The sequence below is a fragment of the Pseudophryne corroboree genome, chromosome 5 (assembly GCF_028390025.1).
Source record: "Pseudophryne corroboree isolate aPseCor3 chromosome 5, aPseCor3.hap2, whole genome shotgun sequence".
Lineage (NCBI taxonomy): Eukaryota > Metazoa > Chordata > Amphibia > Anura > Myobatrachidae > Pseudophryne > Pseudophryne corroboree.
In genome coordinates this window covers 510,600,277-510,614,628 of record NC_086448.1, presented here as the reverse complement: position 1 = coordinate 510,614,628, position 14,352 = coordinate 510,600,277, and the positions used below count along the sequence as shown (strand labels likewise).

The window sequence follows — 14,352 nt, the reverse complement described above, 5'->3', positions numbered from 1 at the left end:
AATCACTTCTGAATCCTGCATCACCTACCCCACCAGCCACTATCAAGGCACAGGATCTTGCTTCCTACTTCAAGGAGAAGATAGATAAGATCCGAGATGAAATGGTATGCTCTTCAGCAGCCAGTGACCTGCTCAGTTCTTTACCTGACCCCTCTGGCACTCTCTCTTCATTTGACCCCACAAATAAAGATAAAGTATCATTACTCTTCTCATCCTGCTTTTCTACTACCTCTCCTCTTGATCCTTTACCCTCACAAATAAGTAAAGCTCTGTCTCTGGTGCTCATCCCTACCTTAACTAACATCTGTAATCTCTCTCTCTCTACTGGTATTTTTCCTTCACTCTTCAAGCATGCAATGATTACTCCCATTTTGAAAAAACAAAATTCTGACCCTAACTCTCTCTAAAACTACCACCCTATCTCTCAGCTCCCTTGTCTCTCTAAGCTACTTGAGAGACTTGCCTACACTCGACTCACACACTTTCTTAACTCATACACTTTGTTGGACCCACTTCAGTCAGGCTTCCGCTCCCACCACTACACAGAGACGGCACTGACTAAAGTGGTTAATGATTTGGTCACTACGAAGTCTAAAGGCCATTACTCACTACTTATTCTTCTAGATCTATCTGCTGCCTTTGACACTGTTGACCACTCTCTTCTCATACATACAAACAATACAATCCCTAGGTCTTAAAGACACAGCCCTTTCTTGGTTCCTATCCTACTTATCTAATCACTCCTTCAATGTTCGCTTCTCTGAATCTACCTCCTCTTTGCTACCTCTTTCAGTTGGAGTACCGCAAGGCTCAGTCTTGGGTCCTCTGCTTTTCTCTATCTATACCTCATCTCTTGGTAAACTAATCAGCTCTTTTGGATTTCAGTATCATCTGTACACAGATGATACTCAAATCTACCTATCCTTCCCTGATTTGTTCCTATCTGTATTGGGCCGTGTTACTGAATGCCTATCTGCCATTTCATCTTGGATGACGTCTCGCCACTTCAAATTTAATATTTCAAAGACAGAGTTAATTATATTTCCACCGGCCAATAGTAGGTACCAACCTGATATCTCTATCACTGTTGAAAACTCGACAATCTACCCTACCCCACAAGCTCGCTGCCTAGGTGTCATCCTTGACTCTGATCTGTCCTTTGTTCCCCACATTCACTCTGTCTCAAAATCATTTTACATGCATCTAAAAAACATATCCAAAATACGACCATACCTTACACAAGACACTGCTAAACCTCTAATCCATGCTCTCATTATCTCCCGCATTGATTATTGCAATAGTCTCCTAACTGGTCTTCCCAAAATGATACTCCCATCACTACAATCCATTCTGAATGCAGCTGCGAGGCTAATCTTCCTCGCTAGACGTTCATCGTCTGCAGATCCACTCTGTCAGTCCCTCCATTGGTTACCTGTATTCTACCATATTCAATATAAAATACTTTTACTCACGCACAAGGCTATTAACCAAACTACACCAACGTACATCACTTAGTCTATCTCAAAATATCTCCCGACCTCTTCGCTCTTCACAAGATCTGTGTCTCTCATCCACACTCGCTCCCACTCACGATTGCAGGACTTTCATTGGGCTGCACCCACTCTGTGGAATGCCCTACCACGTACAAACCAAACCTTCAAGCGTTCCCTGAAAACTCACCTCTTCAGGCAAGTGTATCCAATTCCAGATCCGCCCACATAACTTTCATAAATCTTCGTATCAAATTACATCCACTCTGCACAGTTCACACACATTCTCACATGTCTTCTCATGCTTCCTCTTGACCCCGGTTCATCATTTGCTGTATGACCATATCATACAGCCCACCAAGAACCTTTGCAATCTGGTGGACAACTATGCAATAGATAGCACCTATCCTCGTGTATCCATGCCTATTTCCCTATAGATTGTAAACTTGCGAGCTGGGCCTTCCTACCTCTATGACTGTTTGTTATTTCCCAGTCTTGCTATATCATTGTTTTGTTATATCATTGTTATTTCCAATTGTAAAGCGCAACGGAATTTGCTGCGCTATATAAGAAACTGTTAATAAATAAACTCTGTATCTAATATCTGTAGTACAATCCAGAAAGACAATAACCACCAAGCTGATACCAAAAGTTAGTGAAAGTCAGAATACTGCATTCACCAGCCACATTATACCTGTAAATAAAGTAGTGCAATTGATCATGCACAATAATAGGAGTGGAAACAATGAGTATACCAGGCTTATTTCGAATGAAACTTAGTGTACACACATTAATCAGGAATCAGGAGCCAGTTACAAGTTTGGGAGATGTGTACCCACATATTTAAGTTGAATAATTCCTGAATGTTGAAGAGAAATTGTGAATATGGTGATGTCCTTTACCATGCTATATAGAACAGGGGAAGCAGCACTATGCAGTTGTCAGTACACTTATAAAAGAACCAAGACCAGCTCAACAAAATGTGGTAGTATCTTTTATTTATATGGCGCTACAAGGGTTCCACAGTTCCCAATTACAGACTACATAAACAAATAATCAAAACAGGAAAACAGCAACGTAAGGGCCCTACAGACATGCCGATCCGCCACCGAGGTGCCCGACGGCCGATACGGGCGACGCGGCGGCGGGGGGGGCAGTGACGGGGGGAGTAAAGTTTCTTCACTCCCCCCATCACGCGGCTGCATTGAAGTGCAGGCAAATATGGACAAGATCGTCCATATTGGCCTGCATGCACAGCCGACGGGGGACCAGCGATGAACGAGCGCGGGGCCGCGCATCGTTCATCGCTGGAGCCTCCACACTGAAAGATATGAACGAGTTCTCGTTCATTTATGAACGAGATCGTTTATATCTTTCAAACAAATAGGCATGTGTGTAGGGCCTATTACAGTTGAAGACAATTTAGGACAAGTACAGGGTAAATAAACATAGCTACATCAGCAAATAACACTGAAATAAGTATCAGGTGGCAGAGGACTGCTGGAGTTGCGATACGTACCTAACTGTGGCCTGATTGCTTGAATCACACAGAGGTACAATTACATTACAGCTAACATAACCTTTATTGCATGTATTTATTTTATTAGGATTAATCTTCATCCAAAATAGCAACGTCTTAAAAAGAATTATGGGTGTAATACATGACTGGACAAGTACTGGTTTGCATACTGAATTAAGGTAACACCGAAAAAGATCTAAAACACACAGGAATACGTTCTCACACTGGTCATATATATATATATATATATATATATTTTAAATTATATATAATTTGTTTAGTCCGTTCAAGGTGACCGATCCTGCCAATAACACTATGTTAATTTCTCTGACGTCCTAGTGGATGCTGGGACTTCCGTAAGGACCATGGGGAATAGCGGCTCCGCAGGAGACTGGGCACAAAGTAAAAGCTTTAGGACTAGCTGGTGTGCACTGGCTCCCCCCCCTATGACCCTCCTCCAAGCCTCAGTTAAGATTTTGTGCCCGGCCGAGAAGGGTGCAATCTAGGTGGCTCTCCTGAGCTGCTTAGAAGTAAAAGTATACTTAGGTTTTTTATTTTCAGTGAGTCCTGCTGGCAACAGGCTCACTGCAGCGCGGGACTAAGGGGAGAAGAAGCGAACTCACCTGCGTGCAGAGTGGATTGGGCTTCTTGGCTACTGGACATTAGCTCCAGAGGGACGATCACAGGTTCAGCCTGGATGGGTCCCGGAGCCGCGCCGCCGGCCCCCTTACAGAGCCAGAAGAGCGAAGAGGTCCGGAGAAAGCGGCGGCAGAAGACGTTCCTGTCTTCAGATAAGGTAGCGCACAGCACTGCAGCTGTGCGCCATTGCTCTCAGCACACTTCACACTCCGGTCACTGAGGGTGCAGGGCGCTGGGGGGGAGCGCCCTGAGACGCAATAAAACTTGATAAAAACCTTATGTGGCTAAAGAAATGCATCACATATAGCTCCTGGGCTATATGGATGCATTTAACCCCTGCCAGTTTTCCAGAAAAAAGCGGGAGAAAGGCCGTCGTGAAGGGGGCGGAGCCTATCTCCTCAGCACACAAGCGCCATTTTCTTTCACAGCTCCGCTGGAAGGACGGCTCCCTGACTCTCCCCTGCAGACTACACTACAGAAACAGGGTAAAACAAGAGAGGGGGGCACTATTGGCAGCTAATATATAATACAGCAGCTATAAAGGGAGTAACACTTATATAAGGTTATCCCTGAATATATATAGCGCTCTGGTGTGTGCTGGCAAACTCTCCCTCTGTCTCCCCAAAGGGCTAGTGGGGTCCTATCCTCTGTCAGAGCATTCCCTGTGTGTGTGCTGGGTGTCGGTACGATTGTGTCGACATGTATGAGGAGGAAAATGATGTGGAAGCAGAGCAATTGCCTGTGTTAGTGATGTCACCCCCTAGGGAGTCGACACCTGACTGGATGGTTGTATTTAAAGAATTACGTGACAATGTCAGCACTTTGCAAAAAACTGTTGACGACATGAGACAGCCGGCAAATCAGTTAGTGCCTATTCAGGCGTCTCAGACACCGTCAGGGGCGCTAAAACGCCCGTTACCTCAGATGGTCGACACAGACCCAGACACGGATACTGAATCCAGTGTCGACGGTGAGGAGACGAACGTAATGTCCAGTAGGGCCACACGTTACATGATCACGGCGATGAAGGAGGCATTGAACATTTCTGACACTACAAGTACCACAAAAAAGGGTATTATGTGGGGTGTGAAAAAACTACCAGTAGTTTTTCCTGAATCAAATGAATTAAATGAGGTGTGTGATAAGGCGTGGGTTTCTCCCGATAAAAAAACTGCTGATTTCTAACAAATTATTGGCACTATACCCTTTCCCGCCAGAGGTTAGGGCACGTTGGGAAACACCCCCTAGGGTAGATAAGGCGCTCGCACGCTTATCAAAACAAGTGGCGTTACCGTCTCCTGATACGGCCGCCCTCAAGGAACCAGCTGATAGAAGGCTGGAAAATATCTTAAAAGGTATATACACACATACTGGTGTTATACTGCGACCAGCAATCGCCTCAGCCTGGATGTGCAGCGCTGGAGTGGCTTGGTCGGATTCCCTGACTGAAAATATTGATACCCTGGATAGGGACAGTATATTATTAACTATAGAGCATTTAAAGGATGCATTACTATATATGCGTGATGCACAGAGGGATATTTGCACCCTGGCATCAAGAGTGAGTGCGATGTCCATTTCTGCCAGAAGGGCGTTATGGACGCGACAGTGGTCAGGTGATGCAGATTCCAAACGACATATGGAAGTATTGCCGTATAAAGGGGAGGAGTTATTTGGGGTCGGTCTATCAGACCTGGTGGCCACGGCAACGGCTGGAAAGTCCACCTTTTTACCCCAGGTCACCTCTCAGCAGAAAAAGACACCGTCTTTTCAAACTCAGTCCTTTCGTTCCCATAAGAACAAGCGGGCAAAAGGCCACTCATTTCTGCCCCGGGGCAGAGGAAGAGGAAAAAGACTGCACCAGGCAGCCTCTTCCCAGGAGCAGAAGCCCTCCCCCGCTTCTGCCAAGTCTTCAGCATGACGCTGGGGCTTTACAAGCGGACTCAGGCACGGTGGGGGCCCGTCTCAAAAATTTCAACGCGCAGTGGGCTCACTCGCAAGTGGACCCCTGGATCCTGCAGGTAGTATCACAGGGGTACAAATTGGAATTCGAGACGTCTCCCCCTCGAAGATTCCTGAAGTCTGCTCTACCAACGTCTCCCTCCGACAGGGAGGCAGTATTGGAAGCTATTCACAAGCTGTATTCCCAGCAGGTGATAATCAAGGTACCCCTCCTACAACAGGGAAAGGGGTATTATTCCACGCTGTTTGTGGTACCGAAGCCGGACGGCTCGGTGAGACCAATTTTAAATCTAAAATCCTTGAACACTTACATAAAAAGGTTCAAGTTCAAGATGGAATCACTCAGAGCAGTGATAGCGAATCTGGAAGAAGGGGACTATATGGTATCTCTGGACATCAAAGATGCTTATCTCCATGTCCCAATCTTCCATTCTCACCAAGGGTACCTCAGGTTTGTGGTACAAGACTGTCATTATCAGTTTCAGACGCTGCCGTTTGGATTGTCCACGGCACCCCGGGTCTTTACCAAGGTAATGGCCGAAATGATGATTCTTCTTCGAAGAAAAGGCGTCTTAATTATCCCTTACTTGGACGATCTCCTGATAAGGGCAAGGTCCAGGGAACAGTTAGAGTTCGGAGTAGCACTGTCTCAGGTAGTGTTACGTCAGCACGGGTGGATTCTAAATATCCCAAAATCACAGCTGATTCCAACACGTCTACTGTTCCTGGGGATGATTCTGGACACAGTCCAGAAAAAGGTGTTTCTCCCGGAGGAGAAGGCCAGGGAGTTATCCGAGCTAGTCAGGAACCTCCTAAAACCAGGCCAGGTGTCAGTGCATCAATGCACGAGAGTCCTGGGAAAAATGGTGGCTTCTTACGAAGCGATTCCATTCGGAAGATTCCATGCAAGAACGTTTCAGTGGGATCTGCTGGACAAATGGTCCGGATCGCATCTTCAGATGCATCAGCGGATTACCCTATCTCCAAGGACAAGGGTGTCTCTCCTGTGGTGGTTACAGAGGGCTCATCTTCTAGAGGGCCGCAGATTCGACATTCAGGATTGGATGCTGGTGACCACGGATGCCAGCCTGAGAGGCTGGGGAGCAGTCACACAGGGAAGAAATTTCCAGGGCTTGTGGTCAAGCATGGAAACGTCTCTTCACATAAATATCCTGGAACTAAGGGCCATTTACAATGCCCTAAGTCAAGCAAGGCCTCTGCTTCAGGGTCAGTCGGTATTGATCAAATCAGACAACATCACGGCAGTCGCCCACGTCAACAGACAGGGCGGCACAAGAAGCAGGAGGGCAATGGCAGAAGCTGCAAGGATTCTCCGCTGGGCGGAAAATCATGTGGTAGCACTGTCAGCAGTGTTCATTCCGGGAGTGGACAACTGGGAAGCAGACTTCCTCAGCAGACTGGTAACACCGTGGGTGTACCAGTCGGTGTATGTGTTCCCTCCTCTGCCTCTCATACCAAAAGTACTGAGAATCATAAGAAAGAGAGGAGTAAGAACTATACTCGTGGCTCCGGATTGGCCAAGAAGAACTTGGTACCCGGAACTGCAAGAGATGCTCACGGAGAATCCGTGGCCTCTACCTCTAAGAAAGGACCTGCTCCAGCAGGGACCTTGTCTGTTCCAAGACTTACCGCGGCTGCGTTTGACGGCATGGCGGTTGAACGCCGGATCCTGATGGAAAAAGGCATTCCAGATGAAGTCATCCCTACCCTGATCAAAGCCAGGAAGGATGTAACCGCGAAACATTATCACCGCATTTGGCGAAAATATGTTGCGTGGTGTGAGGCCAAGAAGGCCCCCACAGAGGAATTTCAACTGGGTCGTTTCTTACATTTCCTGCAAGCAGGACTGTCTATGGGCCTAAAATTAGGATCCATTAAGGTTCAAATTTCGGCCCTGTCGATCTTCTTCCAGAAAGAACTGGCTTCAGTGCCTGAAGTTCAGACGTTTGTCAAGGGGGTACTGCATATACAGCCTCCTTTTGTGCCACCAGTGGCACCTTGGGATCTCAATGTAGTTTTAGGGTTCCTAAAATCACATTGGTTTGAACCACTCACCACTGTGGAATTGAAATATCTCACATGGAAAGTGGTAATGCTGTTAGCCCTGGCTTCAGCCAGGCGTGTCTCAGAATTGGCGGCTTTATCATATAAAAGCCCTTACCTAATTTTTCATTCAGACAGGGCAGAATTGAGGACTCGTCCTTAATTTCTCCCTAAGGTGGTTTCAGCGTTTCACTTGAACCAACCTATTGTGGTACCTGCGGCTACTAGGGACTTGGAGGACTCCAAGTTACTGGACGTAGTCAGGGCCCTGAAAATATATGTTTCCAGGACGGCTGGAGTCAGAAAATCTGACTCGCTGTTTATCCTGTATGCACCCAACAAGCTGGGTGCTCCTGCTTCTAAGCAGACGATTGCTCGTTGGATTTGTAGTACAATTCAGCTTGCACATTCTGTGGCAGGACTGCCACAGCCAAAATCTGTTAAAGCCCATTCCACAAGGAAAGTGGGCTCATCTTGGGCGGCTGCCCGAGGGGTCTCGGCTTTACAACTTTGCCGAGCAGCTACTTGGTCAGGGGCAAACACGTTTGCAAAATTTTACAAATTCGATACCCTGGCTGAGGAGGACCTGGAGTTCTCTCATTCGGTGCTGCAGAGTCATCCGCACTCTCCCGCCCGTTTGGGAGCTTTGGTATAATCCCCATGGTCCTTACGGAAGTCCCAGCATCCACTAGGACGTCAGAGAAAATAAGAATTTACTTACCGATAATTCTATTTCTCGTAGTCCGTAGTGGATGCTGGGCGCCCATCCCAAGTGCGGATTGTCTGCAATACTTGTATATAGTTATTGTTACAAAAAATCGGGTTGTTTATTGTTGTGAGCCATCTTTTTAGAGGCTCCTAAGTTTTATCATACTGTTAACTGGGTTCAGATCACGGGTTGTACGGTGTGATTGGTGTGGCTGGTATGAGTCTTACCCGGGATTCAAAATCCTTCCTTATTGTGTACGCTCGTCCGGGCACAGTATCCTAACTGAGGCTTGGAGGAGGGTCATAGGGGGAGGGGCCAGTGCACACCAGCTAGTCCTAAAGCTTTTACTTTGTGCCCAGTCTCCTGCGGAGCCGCTATTCCCCATGGTCCTTACGGAAGTCCCAGCATCCACTACGGACTACGAGAAATAGAATTATCGGTAAGTAAATTCTTATTTTAACCCGGGTCAGCAATTAAACCACCATGGATGTCATTTTAAATGGACTTTTTTTGGCTCAGAAAGATGAGGTGTCAGAAGGGGACCAAAGGAGAGGGTGGGGACAGCTCATAGCATTGCAGGAATCATGGCTGACATAGGTATGTTTTTATACACAATTGCATCTTTAACTGTTCCAGTAACATACCTCCCAACTGTCCCGATTTTCGCGGGACAGTCCTGTTTTTTTGGGGCTGTCCCACCTGCAGGCCGCAGTGTTCCGCAGTAGGAGGGGGCAGTTGGGAAGCTCCTGCCACTGCTGCTCTGCTTAGCAGAGCAGCAGTGAATAGACGTCATTACAGAGGGAGAGGGGGCATGCCAGCAGCTCAGAGAGCGCTCGGCATGCCCCCTCAGTGACGGTGCAAGGGGGCGTGACTCATGTTTGCGACTCTGCCACTAGACCACGCCCCCTTGCATATAGTCCACACACCCTTTTCGGGTTCACATGCGCTTGGTGCGCCCCAAGGTCCCTCTTCGTACTTTTAATAAGTTGGGAGGTATGCAGTAAGCTGCCTAGCAATCTCTGCCTCACCTCTAATTCTTAATGCTCTCTGTTCTCTCCTGTGTAGCAGGGCTCAGGCTGCTGACATCATCAAGGCACACAAAGAACAGCCAATCAGCACTTTTACATGAATGTAGGGTTGAGTAACCCGGGTTGGACACTTTAGAGTGCACATTGACCTGGATCCAACCCGTGTTTAACACTGCTTTTATACCGGGTTGAAATGCAGGGTTACTCGACGAGGGATATTCAAAAGTGGTGCTTTTAGACTGCACCTCGACCCGCGTCTAGCCAGCTCGACCCGGCAATATCCCAGGATATATTTGCCGTGTGAAAAGGGGTATCATCAGCCTATACTTGTTCTAGTGAGATCCTAAGAACTGATGGTGCACCCCAGGAGATCTACATTACAAACTGGAAACCCAGGGGAGAAAAGGGATGCTCTCTAAGTGGGCACTCTTATGAAATAGATTCATGAAAATTTCATATTTATTAGGAATTGTGTAAAAATATTGGAGCCACACAAGAAAAAATATATAAAAATGGACAAAGACGTATACATATATCATTAATAGCACAGTTACGTGTAAACATGTTGATTATCATCCATAAACAAATCCTATGTATCTAGCAAAGGTCTTCCATAAAATAATCTGACCCAGGAGTTTCCATAGTATTATAAACAATCCAAATGTTTCACAGGAAATAGTACTGATTAGCACCTATAGACTGTATGTGGTTTTTAATTTGGTCTCTATAAAATATTTTGTATAATATGTGACCTCAAATACATTTCATATCATTAGGTCAGGGCGTAATTTCATACTAGAAGCCTGAAGGCAAGATAGTTGTTGGTGCCACCCCCTAACGTCCCAATCCCTGAAGCACTTAGGCAGACATTGCTCCTTACCCACATTCATTACCTTCATTGTACCAGCAACCAGTCATACATCCCCCGCCTTCACTACCAAACACCCCTGCAACACAAAGACACACACGCCTCCCCCTGCAGTAGGGATGGCCATCAGTGGATTCATCGATAGTTGCCATTGATGGTACCATCAGTGATTAACCTCGTTGGTATAAAACCATTCACAGGTAAACCATCGATGGTTTCAAACATTGATGGTCATCCCTGTGCTATGTATTACTAATCCTCTCGGCCAATCACGGATTAGTAATTGCAGGTCCATCAGGGGAGCGGAGCTAGGCTCCGTACCTAGCATTAAGCAGGAGGAGAAAAAAAACTACAATCTGGGTGTTTCTACCATTGATGGTGGAGAACCATTAGTTTTGCCTTCCGTGGCAGAGAACCATTTGACGTCTGCCATCAACCATTGATGATTTGTAATTGATGGTTGATGGCCATCCCTACCCTCCAGTCACTGCCAATACCCCAGCAGCGTCCAGACACACGCACTCCTCCACCTGCATTCTGCCAACACCACCCAGCTTCCCCCTTCACTACCAGCACTTGGATTGTCTCTTGTACCTCTGCCCCTGCATTAGGTGCCGACTGCTTCCTTCCTTTTCTACCATTGTCACTGTAGCCACAATGTAAACCACCTTTTACTTATTTACATGCTATGTTAACAAATCACCAACTATGAGCATCTGAGAGCTTCCTTTACTTCTAGTACATGCAGCACTCACTGAGAGGAATAATTATTTCACCTTCAGGTCACCAAATGTTGAGCTGTTAGAATTAAGGGGGAATACACACGGAGAGATCCGTGCTTAAAATCTAAGCAATCTGACCAGATTGCTTAGAAGTTAAGCACGGATCTCGTGTGTATGCCCCCCAGCGATAGAGTCACACGTGATGCATCGCTATTGCCGGTGCTAGATTCAGGCTCAATCTAGCAGGTCACTCACTTCAGCGCCCCCCCCCCCCACCTTCGCTGGGTCTGTGATAGATCGATCAGCACCCATCTCTATCGTGTGTACCCCTCTTACGTTTGATGTTGCACTTGATTTTCAACCCAGGAGTTTTCGTATTGGTACTGTCCCCCTGTAAAAAGGTGTCTAACAGGCTTTTACTTACAGCTATACTCCGTAATAAAAAGGATATTTTTCATAACCACCACAAAACTCTTCCAGTTTACAGATATCCAGTTATGTGAGAAGAATGGAAACTTGTATAAGTATATATATGAACACTGCTTTATTATATCTACACACAGGACATAAAACCGATATGGCTGCATATCATACTTGCATTGGCTGGCCTTGGATTCTTGATGTCCTTGCTAAATATGGCCAGGGGGTTGTCAAACAAAAACCTGTCCTTGCTCAGGTGATTGAGGTAATTATTTTGTTTTTACAGTATCACATAGTCACAAGATTATAATCAGTGTTGGATGTGTCGGTAATTCTGATCAGCTGGTGACTGCATTGTTTGTCTGCAATGCTTGTCCACTCTCCCACCATGCCTGGGCGACTTGCGTATGCTGCCACAGATCAGCTTAAACAAGTGACTCTAGTGTGTTTGTCCAGCATGTTCTTTCTATTCAAAAGAGTTGAACTGCATAATTATGGTCTCTCACACAGTAATACCCATTTTCACCCTAAAACCCGTGCCTGAAGCGGGTAGTAAACGGGTTTCAAGTTTGGTCATAGTGGCTTGAAACCCTGTAGACACCGCAGGCTGGACCTGGGTTAATGGTGGGTCTTCCCTCTGCTCACACTTGGAGATGACATCCTCTTCAAGTGCTGGTCAACTGGCTCTCCATACTATTTTACCGGGACCCTGGACACCTGTTTACACTGAACCCTGGTAGCAACCTAGGTCGGATTCCCAGGTAACTGGACCCGGGTTATTTTTCAGGGACCCTTTTCCACTGAGCCTAGACCCAGCAAAAATGCAGGTTATTGCGGCAGTGGAAAGAGGGCATGATGGTTTTTGATAGAGAGGATCCAGTGCTCACAAGAAGTTACATGTTGATACAAGATTCATAGTATCTTCCATAGGGCAAGTCATTTATTTTATTCATTTCTGAAATTAATTCACAAAATTCTTATTAAAAAACTCGATCAAAGAATAACTAGTTTTGGAAGCTATAGCAAAAGAAAAAGAAAGGTACAGATTACAGCATAGCATTGTATTCTAGCAATGCAAATCAGCTCCGTTTATTCATGTGTTTTATATTTGTTTTTCTTCTATCAGTTTGTGAAGATGCCAAACCTATCTGCAGAAGGCTCCCAGTATCCGGAAGTTGCGGTGCATATATCAGATCAGAAGTATTATATTAGAGCAGTCCTCACCAGGGAGGCCCAGGAAACATTAGAAAGGTCTGTACAATTACAGATCTGCTTTTGGCACTTTCCTTATACTGTACCAAATATAGGTGACCAAATGTATCAATTCTTTACTCTTTGTAGTTTCTCGTCTGCGCTAATCTGCCATCTTCTTATTCCAGTCTTTCCCTCTCTTTAGTATCTCCATCATTTCATAACTGTATGCTTATGTGGCTGCTATTACTATGGTATTGGCAACCTTCCTTCCGTCATGGGTACGGGATCCCGACAGTGAGGATGCTGGCGGTCAGAATACTGACAGCGGCATCCTGACAGTCAGAATACAGAGATTTCTCTATCGTCCTAGTGGATGCTGGGGTTCCTGAAAGGACCATGGGGAATAGCGGCTCCGCAGGAGACAGGGCACAAAAAGTAAAGCTTTTCCAGATCAGGTGGTGTGCACTGGCTCCTCCCCCTATGACCCTCCTCCAGACTCCAGTTAGATTTTTGTGCCCGGCCGAGAAGGGTGCAATCTAGGTGGCTCTCCTAAAGAGCTGCTTAGAAAAAGTTTAGCTAGGTTTTTTATTTTACAGTGATTCCTGCTGGCAACAGGATCACTGCAGCGAGGGACTGAGGGGAGAAGGAGTCAACTCACCTGCGTGCAGGATGGATTGGCTTCTTGGCTACTGGACATCAAGCTCCAGAGGGACGATCACAGGTACAGCCTGGATGGTCACCGGAGCCGCGCCGCCGGCCCCCTTGCAGATGCTGAAGTCAGAAGAGGTCCAGAATCGGCGGCTGAAGACTCCTGCAGTCTTCTAAAGGTAGCGCACAGCACTGCAGCTGTGCGCCATTTTCCTCTCAGCACACTTCACACGGCAGTCACTGAGGGTGCAGGGCGCTGGGAGGGGGGCGCCCTGGGAGGCAAATGTAACCTATATAAAGGCTAAAAATACCTCACATATAGCCCCCAGAGGCTATATGGAGATATTTAACCCCTGCCTGATTTCTCTAAATAGCGGGAGACGAGCCCGCCAGAAAAGGGGCGGGGCCTATCTCCTCAGCACACGGCGCCATTTCCTCTCACAGCTCCGCTGGTCAGGACGGCTCCCAAGTCTCTCCCCTGCACTGCACTACAGAAACAGGGTAAAACAGAGAGGGGGGGCAAATTTATGGCGATATTTTGATATAACAAAGCAGCTATAAGGGAGCACTTAGTATAAGGCTATCCCTGATATATATATATATAGCGCTTTTGGTGTGTGCTGGCAAACTCTCCCTCTGTCTCCCCAAAGGGCTAGTGGGTCCTGTCTTCGTTAGGAGCATTCCCTGTGTGTCTGCTGTGTGTCGGTACGTGTGTGTCGACATGTATGAGGACGATATTGGCGTGGAGGCGGAGCAATTGCCAAATATGAGGATGTCACCCCCTAGGGAGTCGACACCAGAATGGATGCCTTTATTTATGGAACTACGGGATAGTGTCAACACGCTAAAGCAGTCGTTTGACGACATGAGACGGCCGGACAATCAATTAGTGCCTGTCCAGGCGACTCAAACACCGTCAGGGGCTGTGAAACGCCCTTTGCCTCAGTCGGTCGACACAGACCCAGACACAGGCGATGACTCCAGTGGTGACGGTGACGAATCAACCGTATTTTCCAGTAGGGCCACACGTTATATGATTTTGGCAATGAAGGAGGCGTTACATTTAGCTGATACTACAGGTACCACTAA

At 46.7% G+C, this 14,352-nt stretch overlaps 1 protein-coding gene across 2 annotated transcripts in view; it reads left to right on the top strand.

Annotated features, from left to right (window-relative positions):
• The window catches only part of ACD (ACD shelterin complex subunit and telomerase recruitment factor), a 174,876-nt gene that overhangs the window by 2,884 nt on the left and 157,640 nt on the right, over positions 1–14,352 (top strand). Inside the window, exons 2-3 of one of the 2 annotated variants that reach the window (XM_063923066.1) lie at positions 11,565–11,686; positions 12,548–12,672. In XM_063923066.1, coding sequence (XP_063779136.1) covers positions 11,579–11,686; positions 12,548–12,672 — 233 coding nt within the window. In that variant the 5' untranslated portion in view covers positions 11,565–11,578. The remainder of the gene's footprint in view (positions 1–11,564; positions 11,687–12,547; positions 12,673–14,352) is intronic. The other variant, XM_063923065.1, reaches the window with a different exon arrangement.